Raw genomic sequence first — 19,538 nt, 5'->3', positions numbered from 1 at the left:
AGAATTGATTAAAGTGGGAGGTTTTAATAAACGCGTGTGCTGACATTTTGTAGATGGATTGACTTTGTCGGGTTTAAGTGCAAGTGTCAGTCTTTTGCTGGCAACACTTTTAGAGTGTTAGATACCTGAACTAAATTGGGTGAACCATTTTCCGTGTGTCAGCTTCCATTGGATGAAAATTTTCAACTAACAATAGGTGCCAGTGAAATGTTCTTGCATCACAAATTGGCTAGTGGTGGTAGTGTAGAATTTTCCTTCAGATTTTGGACTACAGCATCATTCTGCAAAATAATATAGTGCCGACTGTATATATTCCCAGTAACTCCACCAGGTAGAATACTAAATTCAGCAAGCTTGGAATGCAAAACTGATTTCGACCCAAGGTGGGAATCTTTAACTATGAACGCCAATATTAAAAAGTTAGATTTAATTTTATGAGCCTGATGAGTCAAAAAAACTTTTAGGAACGGGTGAGGGAATTAGCTTGAGATGAGTCAACAAAAAACACACACCATTACGTTTTTTCTTCACACTTTTATGTGCACACTTTAAAAGAAAACAGAGACAATTTCAAGGGCTGCTATTTTGCGGAAACAAAAAATGCGACAGCCATATAGAGGTGGGTTCAACTCCGTTTTACTTTTACTCCGGCCATGATTTGATTGCATATTGCGGTTTGGATCCCCTATCAAACGTGAGAGCAATGGCGAGAGGAGCCCAATCAATTTGAGTCAAACAAACAAAACAAAAGGCGCATCAAGGCATCCTAACTGGTCACTGCGCCATTATCCGCCCATAGAGAAATATACATGCTTTTTAACAGCAAAAAAGGAAAATTCTTTTTTCTTGTGTAGATCAAACTTTTCTTGAGTTTTTTTCTTTTTTTTTATCTTTAAAAAGACAAAAAGTAGAGTACATGTTTCACTAATATTGATGCTTATACTTGAAATGCTAAAATTTTCTTATTATAGGCTGTGCTTTGCTCCAAGTGCCTACAACTTTAAAAGAAATCCAGGACTTGCCAACTAGAAAGCTAGTCTTCTCTCCTTATCTTCTTCTCTTGTAATAAACCACAAAACATTCCTCACACCACTCTACTCTGTGTACTATTCTTATACTAGTCACATTTGGCTAGCTTGCAAGTGTTTTGTTTTTCCCCGCAACCCATTATCATTAATATTTTTGTTATGCTGCATTCCTCCTACTTCATATTGCTCATCTTACTCTTTTTGCTTTTTCCTCGATTAGTATTGCCAGCAAATTTCAACTTTAAATCACGAGTGTTGACACCTAACAATTTTACCATTACACGAAAGATACATATTCAGGCGAGAAAATTGTTGTCGCCCATAGACATTGTAAACATGGTAGATAGATAATATGAGTCAGCCCCTATGCGATTTGACACTCACTATAAAAGAATTGATATACTATCCCCGTTTAAGGAAAATGTGATATTTTTACAATGGTGTTCTATTCTTTTTTCTTTGATTGAAACAGAAAAAAAAAATAAAAAAAAAATTATAAATGAGCCAACATTCTAGAACGAAAAAAAAATGGGTGGGCACTTTAGGTTTAGATTTGATTGTAATAGAGAATCACCAGTACTTATTACAAATTTACTGAAGTCAATAATTGTCATGAAAAAGATAACAAAAGTATTTTCAATCCTTGATTATCGTCGTCGTAATTAATTGTTTGATATAATAAGTGGGTCTGTGTCTAATTTGATTGACTTTACAGACCCATCATCATCATCACTGCTGCACAAAATCTCCTCTAATCTCATCACTTCTTTTCCCTCCTTGCCAACAAATGTTGGCAATGTAATTGCACTAGGAGCTGCAGAAGAATCGTCTGTTAAATCTCTTGCCCTTTCGACTTGATCAATCCAATTCGTTCTTCTTAACACAAACAACATTAGCAATGCACATGTCGCTTGCGCAGCAAGTAATCCAATCCATAAACCAGCAAAACCCATCTTAACCACAAATCCCATGAATATAGCAACAGGCATTCCTACAAGGTAAAATGAACCCAAGTTGATATTTGCACCAATTGTAGGCCTTGCACTTCCTCTTAAAACCCCACATCCTGTTGTCTGTGGACAATTCCCAAGCTCACATAATCCTACAATCGGCAATGCCACTGCTGTTAAGTTCAGAATCTCCGAGTCATTGGTGAAAAAACGACCCCATCGATGTCGCATCAGAATAGTAAAGGACATAGCAACTAGGCCTAGTATAATTGCGCATAGGAGTGAAACAATCATAGCTCTACGAGCTTTGGCCGGTCGGTTCGCGCCTAGTTCGTTACCGACTCGTGTCGATACTCCTAAACTCAGAGCTGATGGAAATACATAAACCAGTGAAGTAGTTTGAATTAGAATCCCCATTGAGGCAATTGTTGCTTTTGGGTTAACAAGCAGGCCACACAGAATTATCATGAATTCGTACCACCACCACTCCAAACACACTGAAAGACAAGTTGGTATAGATAGTTTTAACAAGGAAGACCATCCTCTGACACAATCCATACTTGGTGAGACCCAAGAATCCTTGTACACACCGGAGAAGTAAACGAAAGCCGATAAGAGGATGAAGAGATTTAGGTTAGACCAAATCATGGCTATTGCAACCCCTCCCACACCCATTTTCAAGTAAACAACCAAAAGGAAATTGAGAGGAACATGGAGCATAAGGGACACAGCTGAACAGTATGTTACTGGCAATGTAATATTTTGAGTTCTAAGATAGATTCTAAGTGGGTGTAAGAGAGACAGGAAGAAGAGATCCGGAATAGCAAAAGATATATAAACATGAGCTACTGATGAGATTTCTTCATCTTGACCACAAAACAAGAGGATTTTCTTCATGTTTAGCCATATAAAGGAGATAGGGAGTGAAGTACATAGTAAAAGCAGAACTGTTCTTTGTAAAGTTAAACCAAGTAACTTCCATTGTTTTGCACCAAATGCTTGTCCACAAATGGGTTCCATTCCCATGGCTAAACCAGATATGACTGAGTAACCTGTTATGTTTGCAAATCCAATTGAAAGAGATCCTCCTGCAAGTTCAAGCTCTCCAAGATACCCCAAGAAAAGCATAGATATCATAGCTCTGGAGTACAAGACCAAACCTGTCAAAGCTGTTGGACCTGATATCTTACCTATGGCTTTGATTTCCTCAACAACCTGAAAGCAAAAACAAAGTGAACATACATACCCATGAGCATCATGTTTTAAAGAGACAGAACAAGAGAGATAGAGAGTTTGTTTAGTACAAAAATGATGAGTAGAAGTTTCTTATGAGTAGTAGTACCTCAGATGGAGTTAGCCATCTATGGAGTTCATCTTGAGTTTGAAGATTAATGAAGTTGGTTTTTCTCAGAGAGAATAATGAAGAGGGAGAAGGTAGATTTGAGTTATACATAGGAGAGAGTGAGAGAGAGATAGAGTTATCAACTATCTATTCAATTTTAAGTACTTCGAAGAAAAAACAAATAATTTTTTAATCAGAGACTTCCATAAAACTCAGCTGTTTTGTCTGTGTTTAGATGGTTTTCTTGTTTGTGTCTTTGATTTAGGTGAACATAAAGAGAAGGGGGAGCGTATATATAGAGGACTTAGAACCAGTTGGCCGGGTCCTAAGAAACAGGTGTCGACCATGTACATTTAGAATATAAAGTACCAATTGGGAGTATTATGCTATCACAACTAAAAAAAAAAAGCTTTATGCTTGCAAATTTGTCCACTGATTCTACTACTTTGTTAAGATGATGCTTCATTTAAGTTTCTGGCTCCGAGAAGATTAAGAAGCTTCAATAGTTCCTAGTGTAAACGGTAAGATTTTCTAGAGAGACAGACAAATGAGAATCAGACAAGCTTGTTTATAACTTGAGGAGGCACAAGTAAATGCTGAAGAATACGAGTAAGTAATTAATATCGATTTCTACTGTAGCTAAGCGACCAATTATTCGAACATCATCGGGTCTGTGCAGCACCAACACGCAACTTATCCGTCGCATTCGGTATCCACTGAATAATCAGCATTTCATTCTCCATTTCTCATTTCCTCTCCCTTTTCTTTGTGGTGGGCATTTGATGAAATATGAACTTGAGTTTGTGTTCCTTTAAAGGATTTTGTTTAGATTTTAAGTTTGTAAAATAATCTAAATCAATCTTAATCTTAAAACATAAATAAATAATCATTGGATTTGGAGGTGCGGATTTTTCTTTAGTGGGGGCTAATTCATGACATTCTAGTAGTAGTCAAATTACTCAACATGATACCTCTTCACCCTGGAATTTAGGTATCAAACAAAGCATGGAGTGTGGGTTTTTGATTAGCGCATCAATAAGAACAAACTTGTTTTTGTGTGGTGGTGGGATGGTAAAATCAATGACATCATTTCAAGTGGGTGTTCAATTCATCAAGTGCAAAATCTTATCTTTGGTTATTTTTACTGTTTGTTTTGATTTTTTATTTTGAAAATTTTCTGTGTTTGTAAGTAGGGGGTAGTGAGTGTATTTGGGTCCACACACCACAGATCTCCATTTTGGTGAGATGAAAAACTGGTAGTCTGGAGAGCAAACAGCTTCATAAAAGGAAACACAATCATGTGCATCCAATTGAGAGCCATTGAATTTGTACCAACTTATCTTTTCTAAACAAACAGTGCAAGTACTGAACAGACTCTCTCTCTCTCTCTTTCCTGCTTGATTGAAATTTTTGGGGTTTGCTTCTGCTTATCTCTGACACAAACAGAATCCCCCACCTTCCCAAGTAGCTCATCTTTTTTTTAGTCCAGCTACGAGATATCAGTTTCCTTTTATGGCAGAAAATTTACTCCCCCCCTGGAATTCATAACCCCATTTGTCAGTCATTTCATGTGTGTGAACAAGATTCTTATTACAAATTTTGTAGATCTGGTTGTGTTGTGTGTGTGTGCCATGACCCCATGATGACTCTCATATCAACCACATTTTTCTCAATTACAACTGATGGAGTGTAAGATTTCACACTCATTGTTGCCGCCACCGAGGTGTCTTCTTATTGAGCCCATATGCTTTTTTTTTTGTGAACACTGATTGAATTTCGGGTTCAAGCACATCAAAACCCTGAACAATTCCGAAGTACATAAGAGGAATTAAACTTGGGGTTACTCATTCTGCTGTGATTCCAAGGGACTTAATCCCACGTAAAGAAAGCAGCACATAAATTCCAAAAGAACCGACCTGAATATCTCATAATTTACTGAAATATGCTGCCACAGTTAATATCATCTGACAACTGTCTAAGATGGAAAAGGGATTGTATTCTACTACTTGTTTTCTAATTACTGTGAGAGTGAGGAGAGGGAAATGAATTCCAACTAAGAAAGCATAGCAGCAGTAATAACAACTCAACTCCATGCTGTGAACCATTCTAAAAAGAATCATAATGCTACCTTTAGTAAAGTATGAAAAACAAACTGGAAATTCTATGTTAAGCAACTCTGGAAGAAAAAAATTTCTGTACGCAAACCATTAACATAATTCTTATGACTGCCAAGTAGCTGTTTTGCTTCTTGGTTTGTTTATTCCTTTTCATAAAGGTTATTCAGCCATGGTCAGAACATATTTGAAAAGAGGGGTTAATTAACTCAATGCTGTGTTTGCAACAAGGTATAAGACATTTCTAATCACGAAAGAATGTAATCAGCACTGAATTTATTCCAATATTCTGACACAAGCAAAAGAAGATAAAGAGACCTCCACAAAAACCAATCAAGCTCAATAAAACTGGCCACACTTGTGTCTTAATCGATGTTTTATATCAGCATAATTTAAACACTAACTATATATCCAGAACTCCATTAAGCGCATATGCACAATAAAGTCCGTTGGATTCTACAAGACGTTTCAAACGAACCAACAATGGTAGCCAACCAATACTGCAGTGGAGAAATCTTGAGAAGGAATTGATGCAATCATTGACTGAAAATATCTTTGGCTTATCGAAGCTGTCCTTAGGACCGCTCTTTGAATCAACACCAATGGGTGCGTGTAGTTTTCCATATGAATAGCTATAAAGCAAACATTGTTAGGAGATGGGAATGCTCCGCGTCCAACAAATTCTTTCCAGATACCATACTTCATTAACATCTTTGCTAGGAAAAGTAACAACCATAATTCATGTTTGAATAGGCATGGGAATATAAAATGAATTTTTTTAAGTGAATGCTGGCATGCTACTCTTATCTATGGGGTCACACGGAGTTGCTGCACAAGCTATTTTCTTGCCCTGATGATCTTGTTCTATCTACATCAACTACACACACACATGAAAAAATGGGCTGATGTTTTCAGTATGATGAACATCAGCTGTCTCGCTCTGAGTATCAGTGTGGATGACATATATTATTTTTTAGATAGGTCCAATTTCTGCGAGGAAGGGTGGGAACATCAACCTCGTTACTTAAAACCAAAAATTTGTAGAACGGAGGCTCAATGACGTCTACTGTAATGGTTGACAGAGTACTATAACAAACATAGGATCCTGCTCTCTAATAATTGGCATTTTCAGCCAGGGGTACTGGCCTCAACAATTTCTTTCAATTCTTCTACCTAAATTTGATGTGGTCTGATCGATTCTGCTAAAAATGCTCAATGATATATATTGTAATAACGCCTCAAAAAGATACACAAAATTTCACACCTGCGTTATACTTTTTTTGGAGTACAAGCTGATAGAGATGCTCATACCAAAAGTTACAAACAACAACTAGAAGAAGACCTAAGTGATTTTCTTCTTCTAGACATCAAATGAATTTTCAGAAAGAAGAGAAGTGGGTTTAGATACTGAAGAAAAGTAACAAACACCATGTACAGATCTTCTGTTCCTCTTCTTTTCTTGTTTTGTGTTTTGCTAGCTATTTGGGTAACTGTGGGTGTAAACAAAATATACAATAGTAATACCTTATACGTGGATGATCCTGGGCTTGCCAGTATAAGATCGTGGAAGAGCCAGTATAGCTACTAGTCCACTGGCAAAGGCTGCAATTGCTCCTACAGCAAAAGCCGGTGAGTTCCCCCCACCAAATAGTTGATCCCATGGTCCACTTCCTAAGGATACAATCACCTGACACATCAACACCCACTCTCAGAATCTGTACAGCTAAAATTTATAAGTCATGCAATAGTCAAATAGCTTAAATCATCAACAATATCTTGTACAAATATATAAGTCCTACAACCATGAAAAACCAGCAACTGTGCACACTGAAAAAGTAGTCAAAATACTAGATGATCATACGTTAAAATAGCCATTGATGTGCAGGTAATATGGACATTTCTTTCAATTGTTGAAGGATGAACAGCCAACAAAACCGCATAATGAATTTGTACAACAAACCTATTGAAATCAAGAGCTTTTGCTACTAGATTTGCAATATAAAACAACCTTACGACTAACAAGTGAATCTGAATAACCTCACCACCAACGGAGCCATAGATTCTTTCTAGGAAAACAATCTGATGCTTAATAAGTTTTTAGGTTTGACCTCCTAATCCTAAATATAAAAGTTTATATTTACAGTAACATGTGGTTCTCTTCTTAGGAATTAGGAAAAGAAAATTGGAAAGCAGAAGACCAAACATACCTGCGGAATCACAATAGCTATATTCAGGACACCCATTGATAAACCTGCAAGGTCCAACCAATAGCAAAAGCCAATCATCAACCACATCTCTTTAAAACAGATAATGGTTCAAACAAAAACTAATACTTACCCTGGCCTAGTCCTAAAGCCTCCGTACGGGTAGCAATCATAGCATAAGGAACACTGTAGGTTACCTGAAAGTAGGAACATGAATCAAATAGTCAAAAGAGATCACAGACGCAAACCATTTGATATCAGTACTGAACGGCTGTCTTGGGTTGCTATAAAGAAACTGTCCTGCCTATTTAACTAGAAACTTGCTTAAACCTGGTTTGGGCTAGTTAAAAATCGAGACATTCCAAACTGATATACTCTAAAACATTACCCATACTAATCAATGTAAACAACTAGTCGAATTTTTGAAAAGTTCATAACAGATCATTCTAAATTTCTTGCGCTAGAGAATTAAGGAACTTACTGCTAGTGGAGCACCAAGGATTGTAAAAACAACTAGTGAGGCAATTACGATGCCACCAGGAGGAAGATCATGAGCAGAGAAGTCCATATTCTTAGCCACAAATGATATTATAAGCATTGCTACAAAGCAAAATGACATCAGAATGTTTGATACACCCCAGACAAAACCACCGCCCCACTTCTTGCAAACTTTCTCCATCACAACAGAAGTTACTCCAATAACCACAGAATTCAACATCAGGCCAAATGCTCCCATGCTTACTCCTGTATGATAGTTCTGCCCTTCATTGGGAATCCCTTTGTAAATTTCCCGACCCATCCAATCAGTATCAAATAGAAGAAATGGGAACCATCCAACCCATGTAAGAGAGGTAACGAGCAGGATTATCCATATAGGTCCCGTCAGATATGTAAATGTATGAAATAATTCCCCAATAAATGGTTCTTGGACGCTATCGGACAAATCAAGTCTTTCATTTTCAGAGTTTGTGGATCTGTTGGAAGGTAAAGGCACTTCTTGGGCTGCCGAAATGCTCACATAAGTTGTTATGACCATAAAAGCAATATCAAGAAAGAATGCAGACTTGAGATTGGCACAGTTAACGCTGCATGAGGAGGTGATGGTGAAGGGGAAAATTCTGAACCAGCCACTGTAGGATCCGGTGGCAAACCCAAGGATGTTACCCACAGCCATGAAGAGTGAGAAATGTGCATTTGCTATGCGACTCCTTCTTTGATCCTTCCCTAAAAATAAATTTAGATGATAGTCAGTTGGGTGTTTTTGTAATCGAATTTTTGCAGAGAATTAATGCTAAGTGACACAAACAACTGATGGCATAAACCTCCAATGGTGTTTCTCATACTTTCTTGTTGGTGATTATATCTCATTCTCTAAATTTTGTCCATAAATGCTAACTGTGGGCTGATGCAATACATGACTATGCATTTGTGCTTCAACATTAAATTCATTAACTTGGTGGCATGAAAGCCATCAATGGTTAACAATCCAAGAGACTGTGGGGATATACATTGAGCCAAGAATCTTACAAGTTATCATACAATAATCGCCAAATTTTGAAACTGAAAACCAAGGTAAAAAAACTATCATATTAATGCAACATTATGGTAATCAGGATTTAACGACGATGGGAAATGTTAACACATTCTGTTTCATGAACACCACAGTTACCAACAAGTTTATATCATAGTTTCTTTTTTTTAACAACGAAGATCGAAAGAAAAGAAAGTTCTCCTTTCTTGAATCCCTTTTAGTTCCTTCTTATCCCTTACCTTATTACACCATTCTAAAAAAATCAGCTACTTTACAGACTTCTAAAGTTAAAACAGAGCCAATCGAAGAGCATGAGGTTGATTTACTCACTATATGGATCATCTGCTTCCAAAACTTTTTAAACCCATTAAGAACATACTAGTAATTAGTATAAATGGTTGGTACATCATACATGACTTTTGATATGAATAATAACTTCAAATTATATATTTACTGACATGATGTAAGTGGTGAGGAAATTATCCTCCCACAACAATCAGCCTTTCAATCATTTATACGTGAGTCCTTACATAAAGGACTATCTTGATGTGAGAGTCCTAGGAAAGCTCCATTACATTCTTATCATATTAGGGGATGTGCCCAAGAAATAACCAAAAGACGTTATGCTAGAACAAGACTAAGAACAGCTCAAAGGATTATACTACTCAGTTCATACCGTTCAACAGACCCACTTGAATCTTTAGGTAAATTGTTCAGGTGAATGCAAGTGTCTTATGTGTCAGCTCTATGAGATGATCCTGAATTCTCCTCATACTTGTTGACCCAAGAGATTTGAGTAGAATGGACAGCATACTCAAGATCATCATTGGCATGAAAAAATCGTGTCAGATTTGTCAATAAATAGGACTCATGTTAGTCCAGTTCACCCAGTGGACAAATCTTTTTCTTTTTGTTATTTCTATACTGTGTTACATAACAGGTAGGTATGTATGGACAGTCTTGAGTTACTACAAGACTGCAAGCGTGCAGGCATTTCCTTTCCTGAACACAGGTAGGCAAGATTGAACCAATAAACAGAGGAGTGAGCTGGGCTTGCAAAACATCGGGTTATTGCAGCCTGAGAAACTCTAGGACTTCATGTAATGAAAATAACTATGCAGTTTAGCAAAGATTTACTTTCACCACGTATCCACCTAAGTAGACACGCATTTTCAAAAACTGGTTGAAAGACAATTGACAATGGAATAAGTGACCAAAATTAATTAAGTGAACTCCACCTCTACAAACACAATCATCAAACATACAGGAGGAGGATGCGAAAATGATGAGCCAAAGGCTCGTGAGCACCTAGTGGACAACTTAAAGTTGAAAATAAAAACAACTTTACATTATTAAAGGCAGACAACTGATACCCCAATGGATCATTGACACACACACATATGAATCATAATCTTACTTTTCCCTTTATCCAAATAGTACTAAGTTAATCTACTTTCTCTAGTATCCTCACTGTTCTTACCTAACTATACAGCCTCTACTTTAAATTCCATTAATTGCTGTAATCATCATCTCATTAAATACTAAACAAAATTCTCCACTTGAGTTACTGTTCTTAATCATTTCAAACTTTAGTTAAGCAATCAATCTATCTTTACTTAATTATAAAGTACCTTGGATCAAATCGTTCACAAAAGGCTAGGCAAAAGTACAGTCGGAAACTCTAGATTTACTGAGGATGCGTTGGAACACATAAACCTCAAACTCTTACCGACTACCAGGGGGCTAAAATGACATGTTTTCGCAACCTCTACTTGAAGGTGGTAGGGAATAGGAAATATCTCTTCACTGTTACAAGAATAGAAAATTAGTTTTTCTTAGAAATTCCCCACCAAAATCCCTCTTTTTCCCGATATTACACAAACACCATTTCCGGCAAAGTTTATTGTTAATGACTCACAATCAGTTGATTCCTTTCATAAAGACCTCACAAACAAAAAACTTAATCAAAAACAAACAAAAGCATGAAATAGACATTAAGCAAATAACAACCGCATTGATTAACCTACCAATTTAGTATTTTTTTAGCACTTTACCAATACATCAGATGATCTAACCTTTTCACCCATACTCTTACTAATTTTAACACTAAATTTGGGCATTATTATAAATCCAAAATTTCACTATCATAAAGGTTGTTTGCTCAGTTTTACTGTAATCACCGTCCGTAAACTAGTTTCATACCGGCAAAGGGTTTAATTAGAGGTTTTCAATTACACAATTAGTCCATAGAAACAAAATTAACAAAGTGAAAATCAAAATCAAGAATGATAAAGACATACCAAGTGAAAATTAAAATCAAGAATGATAAAGACATACCAGTAAGATCTGCGAGAAGAGCACGACAAGGACCTTGAGTCATATTATTAGCAACATCAAGCAACCAGAACCCTAAGACAAAAGCAATAATAGCTCTAGGTCTTGATTGATTAGTATCACCAAGCAAACCACCAATATCAGCAGAATGACCAATAACCAAAACAGCCAATATGATTGAAATAGCTCCAGCTACTATAAATGGTTTCCTTCTACCAAATTTACTAGTACAACGATCACTCATGTGTCCAACTAGTGGTTGTACTAAAAAACCAGATAATGGACCACACAACCATACTAAACTTGCAAAAGCATGGGGTATCCCCAATTCTTGTACATATGGTGTTAATAGTGATAATTGTAATGCCCATCCAAATTGTATCCCACATCCCATTGATGCTACTCGAAATATCTTCCTTAATGGTACTTTTTTCGGGACACTGTTTTCTGTTCGGTTATTCCTGCTTCTCACCCGAGTTGTTGTTCCTCGGTTTTGACTCCCCGGAACTGTCATCTCTCTGTAGATTGAGTTCCAGAAAATTTCTTCGTCTTCTCTGTTTTGTTTCTCCTAGGATTGTGTGTTTGTTGCAGAGGGGAGAGAGGTGGCGGGATGGAGATGCACACGTTGGGCGGGTTAAGGAAGAGGAAGAGGAAAGTGGAGAATGAGAGAGAACGAAAAAGACCTTATTTTTCAAATGAATTACGGTGGAAAAGAACATATTCGCTTTAATCAAGGGATAAAGTTGGAACATAAATGATTCGTTTATCCCCACTGTCCACTTTATTATATGTCCTTGACTCTTGGTTTGTCCGGTTTATGGACGGTGAGATGTTGCTCGAACTGTTCTTTATGGACGGTGTATTTGGATTCCGAATGAAGAGGATGGTTTATAACCGCTAACAATATCATTACGTAGGTAAGGCAGCCGTTGGATTGTATTTAAGAGAGAGGGACAGAGTGTAAAAGAGAAGAGAAAATGGAGACAGAGAATTTGGACTATTGAAAAAAGTGAGGTTATTGTTACAGGTAAAGGCAAATTTGCTGGCGGGAGAATCCCAAGTCGACGAGTTAGGTATATTTTCTGTTAACCTAAATGTCTAAAATACCCTTTATAGGATATAATATTTTATCCATTTCATTTTTGTACTTTAGTTTAGCAGAGTCTTCTGCATCAGAATTAAGTTGATTCATATACGCGGCGCGTAGTTTAATGATTATTACGGTCTCAGTTGGGTTAGCTGATTTCATTAGCCAAAGACTTGTAATTGCTCAAAAACTGAGCTCATCATACGGAAGAATTGTCTCTTGAACAAACACTGTAACGTGTGAATGTCTCCTAAGCTCTTGTAAAGTTTATCATCAAGTTCAGCTCCAGATGGAATCTCAAAAATCAACTTCTTAAAATTAAAATGATACCAAATAGTGTCAGTCGATCGACTTCTTGAAATGAAAAGAATAGTGCCAGTCGGTAAATTAAACAAACATTAATGGATATATAGGCTGGTTTAAGGGGGAAAGTAGGCAATTAAGGTGGCAGGTGGGGGAATGTTGAGGGAAAAGGGACTGAAATAGAGCAGTAGCTAGTGAATTGGATAGTAAAATCGAGATACAAAACAGTGTACATTTGTTCATGACGCCCTCGGTCCAAGAATCCATTTAGAGGTCGACAAGCTGTACTTTGAGATGAGGAAACTGTGTATATGCTGACAATGAATGCCATTACCCCCAACAAGATGATGATACTGTAGTAATTGCAAATGCATATTTCTTGGCTTGAAGAAGGTGTTCATCCTTGAGTTCCTTAACGTTTGACGAGTTCATGTAGGACCAAGGATTAGAGCTCCTCAAGTCATACTCCAGCAGTTTGTACTGTGTGTTGTTGTTGCACATTGGGGCGAAAAGTCTGACTGCATCGTTCTTGTACTTGACATACTCCTTCGCAAGCTTCGGAATCCAAAATTTCTTGAATTCTTCGTAATCCTTCAAGTAAGAGATCTGCAAAAACCATTTGGAATGTCAAACTCACATTTTTAATCAAAAGTTACAAATGAACAAGTGATTATGTAAACAGAAGTTACACATAGGGCCTTGGGTTTTACACTGGAAAAAAAATCTTGAGTATGTTATCATAATCATACAACATATACTACACATTATAAATGCAATAAGATTTTAAATATATCGAAGTACTTACGTATGCTTTTGGCGACAGGAATATTGCCTTGTCATACTTGTTGTTAGAGTTCATCTTCGTCCTCAATCTGCTAATGTAGAAGTCGATGAATTCTGACTCCAAGAAGGATTCTTTCTTTGTAAGCTGTAGCATTAGTTCTCCAGATATATCAAACAGCTCGCTACCATCTTCTTTGCGTTCCATCCAAGTAATGTCTCTGCATTACAAAGAAGTAAACTATTATCAATCAAGATAACAGAATCAAGTAGTAAAATACAACAATCAATAACAGAATCAAGCCTACTTGGAGTCAAGCTACTTACGTTTTCGAATGAGTATTGAAATATTCAAGCACTTTATTCTTTTTCTCGCCTTCCAGCCTTTCGATAACTTCTGAACCTTTCACATCGTTTCTCATTGTTCCATCATCTTCTTCAGCAACCTCAGCCATTCTATCTTCTTCTACTTCTGGAACTGCGGCCATTTCTTCTTCATTAGCTGTCTTCTTAATCCTCTTTGAATTTCTTTGATATTGTTTCAGATCTTGTGTTGGGATTTTTCTATTCCTCAGCACACGTTGTTGTATGAATGATGGTTTCCTTTCTCTTATTGTATTCGCAGCTTCCTTCAGTAACTCTCCTGCAGGTTTTGGAGTTTTTTCTAATCCAAGGCTAAAAACGTTTTCCTGCGTTGTAGCTGCGCAAACAAATATAGGCAGAATCTCAGTAAAATTAGCACATGTATGTAAATTAAAGTTACACAAGCCAAAATAATAATGTACTGTATGTAACCTCAAGCTACACATGCCTTTTACAATGTGTAACTTGAAGTTACACTTCCATTACAAACAAAACACACTGTATGTAACCTCAAGCTACACATGCCTTTTACAATGTGTAACTTGAAGTTACACTTCCATTACAAACAAAACATAGAACGGAAGAGTGGTTACCAGTTGAGGTAGGTTCTGCATTCTCCGTCACTGCGGGTCCATGTTCAGTTTTGTTAATGTTGCTGACGATCTCATATATCATTTCACTCACTTCAACATTCGTCATATCATCGGGGTTAGCTCCTAGTTGCACCAACCTGTAGGTCTGAGCATTGTCAGGCTGTGTTTGCGGTGTTGTAGCAGTTATCACCATGGAGTCCTCAAATTGTGTTGAAGCAGAACTGTCATCAAAAGTTCCAGGAGTTGGCTGAGTTGGAGCAGTCATAACCAAACCTTCACCAACAGTTGCAGGTGTATCCTCATTGACTTTTGCAGTAACATCATCACCTACGGCTTTTGCAGCTACATCATCACCTGCCCCATCCACAACTCCACCATCTGCAGCTTTCTTCTGTGCCTCATCCGTAACAGGTGTCTCTTCAACATCTTTCTTCTGCTCCTCATCAACATTATTTGTAGGAGTAGGCTTTTGCTTTGCGACAGGCCTTTTCTTTGGTGGAGTCTTGCAAGTTGTCACACTCTTCATACTCGAACTATATGTCCTGAGTGGTCTTTTGTGCCCCTCTGCAGCAGTTTGAGCTTGCAGAATTGTTGGCGTATTTCCAGCTGCAAGGCTCATACATGGAACTGCACAAGTATTGAAACGAGAATTAGGATGATGATGATGATGTTAAATTTTTTTAATAAAATTTCAAGAAGAATATATCATGTGTAATCGACTGGCTTGGATAACTAATATGTGTAACTTCATGTTACACATGAATATGGCATGGATACCTAGTGTAACATGGAGTTACACATGCATCTAACTAGTGTAACCAGAAGTTACACATGCATGTGGCATGTGTAACTAGGGATTACACATCCATATGATCAGTTTACTCAACATTTATTAAGTCTAATCAAGTTAAACAAGCAAGTTAAAAATGAACAAGTAAAATATGAAATTAAAAAGGTTCAAAGACCTTAGTGTCAACTAATTGGGTACCTCTATCAAGTTAAAGAAGCATATTAAAAATGAACAACTACTTACATTCTTCATGGAAGGAAGTTTCCGCGTCATCTTTCTCTTTCTCTTGCTCAGTACTTCCATCTCCTTGTTGCTCTGTCTCAACTAATTGTAACTCTTCTTCTTCATGCTCAGTAGCTCCATGCTCAGTACCTCCATGTACATCATCTTCATGTTGCATAAACTCTTCCTGGGTCACTTTGTAAGGATCAATACCCATTGCTTGCATAATTTGGCAACTAAATTTGTGAACCTTGAATTCCGCTGTTCCTGAAAGGTCCCCTTCTGATATCCCTTCTCTTGCAATTGCATACACTGCTTTAAGCATTGCTTGCTTTTCTTGCAGTTGCTCTTTCAGATGGCTATTCTCAATAGTTTGCGCTTTCAGCCAACTTTGCAGGTCGTCCTTGCTGGGTACCACGGTTGATATACCCAGCTGCTTCTCAAGCTGTGAAAACTCAGCCACAAAGCTAGGAGTTGGCTGCAATTAACAGATGGAGAGGTTAAAAAGAGATTGCAAAAAACAGTTGAACATTCTAAATATACATTTTTCGGTTGTATGTGTAACTTAAAGTTACATAAGCACATTTTATATGTGTAACCTATAGTTACATAAGCACATTAGATATATCTAATGTAAAGTGGATATGTGTAACTAAAGGTTACACATATATCTAATGTAAAGTGGATATACATATAAAATGTGTAACCTATAGTTACATAAGCACAGGATATATATACAAACAGGATATATGTTACATAACCTATAGTTGCATTCACTTGTGTTATCTTTTGCATGTGTAACTATAAATTACACAAGCACATTTAAATGTGTAACTTATAGCTACACATGACAATTTTGATTACATCAAAGTTTTATCTAAATTACATTACCATAAATTTACAAAACCTAAACCAACTGACATATAACACTTACCGAAAACTGTTATGTCTGTTTTCCAAATGTAATCAGAAATCTGGTATATATCCCATCTCCCAACCCTCGGGATATCTTCCTCGTGGTTCTCAACTTTCGGGATTAATCCTGCTGGCGTGTGTTCAGCAAACAATAACTGCAACATATAAATTTTAATTAGTCGATTGAACAAAAATATCCATCACGTAACACTAAAACTGCTGGAATAGAAATTACACACAAGCTTTTTACCAGTAGGTATTGCACACAAGCCTTCACATTTGACAAACAACTAAGATTAGTATGAATCTCTTCAAACAAGTGCTCGTGTATTAAATCAGGCCACGACACCTTGAGCACCGTATCATAAGTTTCAACGATACTAAGATATTTCGCGTTCACTCCATTGGCATTTTTGTCGCCAAAAAACAATACACAGCAAAGATAAAGACCTATCAGGCAAACTAGATCCTTTTCATCAACTTTCTTTCTTTTCCCACTTTTTCTCCTTTTTGCCATAAGTTGTTTTATCTTCTCTAAAATGTTTGTCTTAGTCACCGTCGTCTGATGCTTTGTAGATTTGATACCGGTGAAGTATTTGATGTATAAAACATTGTCAGTCAAATCACTAGGACAATAGTACTTTAACAGCTTCTGACCCTTTCTGCTTCCAATCCTCTGCATGCAAAATATACCAGCCAGCTTTGCCGGTGTAGACTCTATAATCTTATCATCAGCAAACTTGAATGAACATGGTGTCTCACAATCCATGTCAAAGCAGTTCAAGAGCTTCAAGACGCCGTGTTTGTTGGTAGATATCTGTCTTGTTGTAGTTGGTACAGTTGTATCATAGTCATCGTAATACATCATTACGAGTTCTCCGTAAGAAGCTCTCCTAAGATATCTATGAGCCCTATCAGTCAGCCTATAGGCTTTATCACCTTTACTAAATCCTTTACTGCATTCAACGACTGCCTTAGGTTTCCTGTACACATCACACACAAAAATAGCATGAGTCAGTATGTTGTGTACTTATCAAATACACTCGTTTTTAACTACAAAATGAAAATCATGTTACAAACTATGTGTATTTGCCAAGTACACAAACTGAATCATTCTATTCTGTGTTGTGTAACCTTAACTTACATGCATATGAAGGTTTAAAGGGGTCATTTTTTTATGTCCAACTATAATTTACAAACACAATACAGTCATAAGTTATATTTTTGCATGTGTAACTTTTAGTTATCTAGGCAATTGCCAAATCAGTTATGTTATTATGCATGTGTAACTTGTAGTTACACAGTCAATTGGCAAGTCAGTGATTAGATTTTCAATGTGTATCTTATAGTTACACAGCCACTTTGCAAGTCATTGGTAACATCTTGAATGTGTAACTCACAGTTAAGATGTGTAACTACAAGTTACACAGCCACTTCTGCAAGGCTCATTTGTATGTGTAACTACAAGTTACACACTCAATATACAAACCACAACATAGTGGTGAGATTTTGAATGTGTAACTTAAAGTTACACAGGCCCTTGTTTGCGTAGTTATACATTCAAAAACATCACTTACATTAGAAACTTTTAAATTTCTTCAGTTAGTAGATTTTAACTACAAGTTACACACTCAATCCTAGACATTCTACAAGGTGTAACTTTAACTTACACATGCATATTAATGAGTAACTTTAATTTACACAACCAATTTTCTATGTGTAACTACAAGTTACACATCCTAAACACAACCAATTTTTTATGTGCAACTACTAGTTACACATCCCTAGGCAAGTCAGTGGTGACAGGCTCACTTGGTATGTGTAACTATAAGTTACACAATCAATATACAAACCACAACACAGTCAGCGGTTACATTTTGAGTGTGTAACTTATAGTTACACATGTCCTTGTATGTGTAATTACATATTCACAAGCATTATATGAGAAATAAACATGAGACCATGACAACAATAGTTTTCACAACTTAGTACCTGTAATTGTATCATCTTTTCTAGGGGGATTCATTTTTCCTTTCACCATTTTTATTCCAAAAGAAATTTGATTCTGAATCTGCAGTTGATGTAGTAATAAAATCAAGTTAGTTGATTGCAATTCAACTTAGAGTTTCTAGGGTTTTCAAACAGTAACATCTCAGAAATGAAATCCACTAAATCAATCAGTTATATCACATCCATGACTTACCTTTGTTTCTATTTAATCAGTTATTTCATGGATTTTATGCACAAACGATTGTTCTCCTTCTCCGATCTGTAAAATTATCAGTCAGAATGAGTTATGTTTGTTGTAATCTCATTACAAACCCTAGTTCAGAAATTTTCGACCCACGAATCAGTAACAACAGGAATCAAAACTAACAGCTTCAAATCAAAACTTACCTAGTGATTAATCGTCGGAGTATTTCATCAACAGGAATCAGTAACAACGGCGATTTAGGTTTTGAATCTGAAACTGAAACTGTTTCTTTTGATTTTTTTTGGTTTTTGAATCTGAAACTTTTTCGATCTGTTTCTCTGATTTAGGGGTTAGCAAATGATGAATAATTTTTGATCTCGATCTTTGTTTTGGAACAGATTTCAGGAAGATTTCTTGATTTTTTGGGTTTTTTTCTAGATTTCTCTCTGTTTCAGGTGAGTGAGATTTGTTTTCTCTCTCCTTGGAAATGAAATAATGGCGTCTGAACGAGAGAAAGGTAGGTGACGCCTCTTATATACTTGAGGCTAATTTAGTCTTTTCGCTTTTATTAAATTTATTTTTTAATTCAGGGCCTACTAATAAAACTCTTTTATCTAGGGGCCTCATATTATGGGTTATCCATGGGTTGGGCCTGAACCTAATTTCCCGGAATGTGAAAAATACCTTAAGCAATCTCAAATCCGATGATCAAAGCGACCATTAATGCAGGTACATGGACAGTGTTGGACGCTATATCTCATAAACAGTGAATGGTAATTATTGTGCAA

General features: G+C 36.7%; 3 protein-coding genes and 1 long non-coding RNA gene across 4 annotated transcripts; all 4 read right to left on the bottom strand.

Moving 5' to 3' along the window:
* Window positions 1-1,541: 1,541 nt before the first annotated feature.
* On the bottom strand, window positions 1,542-3,570 carry LOC113332620 (protein DETOXIFICATION 48-like). Its single transcript, XM_026579145.1, has 2 exons — window positions 3,321-3,570; window positions 1,542-3,193 (listed from the first exon to the last, which is right to left on the bottom strand). The coding sequence occupies exons 1-2, from the start codon at window positions 3,429-3,431 to the stop codon at window positions 1,691-1,693; spliced, it is 1,614 nt and encodes a 537-aa protein (XP_026434930.1). The 5' UTR covers window positions 3,432-3,570; the 3' UTR covers window positions 1,542-1,690.
* Window positions 3,571-6,631: 3,061 nt separating this feature from the next.
* LOC113333167 (sucrose transport protein SUC4-like) lies at window positions 6,632-12,177 on the bottom strand. Its single transcript, XM_026579680.1, has 5 exons — window positions 11,507-12,177; window positions 8,120-8,862; window positions 7,772-7,835; window positions 7,642-7,685; window positions 6,632-7,121 (listed from the first exon to the last, which is right to left on the bottom strand). Exons 1-5 carry the CDS (start codon window positions 12,015-12,017, stop codon window positions 6,960-6,962), a joined length of 1,524 nt encoding a protein of 507 aa, XP_026435465.1. The 5' UTR covers window positions 12,018-12,177; the 3' UTR covers window positions 6,632-6,959.
* Window positions 12,178-14,712: 2,535 nt separating this feature from the next.
* Window positions 14,713-17,421, bottom strand: LOC113332930. The gene is made up of 6 exons (XM_026579426.1): window positions 16,807-17,421; window positions 16,544-16,711; window positions 16,384-16,442; window positions 15,663-16,108; window positions 14,767-15,256; window positions 14,713-14,719 (listed from the first exon to the last, which is right to left on the bottom strand). Exons 1-6 carry the CDS (start codon window positions 17,419-17,421, stop codon window positions 14,713-14,715), a joined length of 1,785 nt encoding a protein of 594 aa, XP_026435211.1.
* Window positions 17,422-17,479: 58 nt separating this feature from the next.
* LOC113332774 lies at window positions 17,480-18,987 on the bottom strand. The gene is made up of 4 exons (XR_003351712.1): window positions 18,954-18,987; window positions 18,760-18,825; window positions 18,549-18,627; window positions 17,480-17,539 (listed from the first exon to the last, which is right to left on the bottom strand). It is a non-coding gene; the product is annotated as an uncharacterized LOC113332774 (long non-coding RNA).
* Between the last annotated feature and the right edge of the window lie 551 nt (window positions 18,988-19,538).

Source organism: Papaver somniferum, unplaced genomic scaffold, assembly GCF_003573695.1.
Source record: "Papaver somniferum cultivar HN1 unplaced genomic scaffold, ASM357369v1 unplaced-scaffold_132, whole genome shotgun sequence".
NCBI lineage: Eukaryota > Viridiplantae > Streptophyta > Magnoliopsida > Ranunculales > Papaveraceae > Papaver > Papaver somniferum.
The sequence above is the reverse complement of the archived record's forward strand: the minus strand, read 5'-3'. Positions and strand labels throughout refer to the sequence as shown.

Coding starts and splice junctions, on each gene's coding strand:
- LOC113333167 (XM_026579680.1), bottom strand. CDS start 12,017: ATGACAGTTCCGGGGAGTCAAAACCGAGGAACAACAACTCGGGTGAGA. Junction 8,863..11,506: donor TCTTCTCGCAGATCTTACTG/GTATGTCTTTAT, acceptor ATTTATTTTTAG/GGAAGGATCAAAGAAGGAGT. Junction 7,686..7,771: donor GGCTTTAGGACTAGGCCAGG/GTAAGTATTAGT, acceptor TGGACCTTGCAG/GTTTATCAATGGGTGTCCTG.
- LOC113332620 (XM_026579145.1), bottom strand. CDS start 3,431: ATGTATAACTCAAATCTACCTTCTCCCTCTTCATTATTCTCTCTGAGA. Junction 3,194..3,320: donor GATGGCTAACTCCATCTGAG/GTACTACTACTC, acceptor TTTTGCTTTCAG/GTTGTTGAGGAAATCAAAGC.
- LOC113332930 (XM_026579426.1), bottom strand. CDS start 17,421: ATGTATTACGATGACTATGATACAACTGTACCAACTACAACAAGACAG. Junction 16,443..16,543: donor TGTCAGTTGGTTTAGGTTTT/GTAAATTTATGG, acceptor TGTAATTTATAG/TTACACATGCAAAAGATAAC. Junction 16,109..16,383: donor GGTTATGTAACATATATCCT/GTTTGTATATAT, acceptor GCCAACTCCTAG/CTTTGTGGCTGAGTTTTCAC.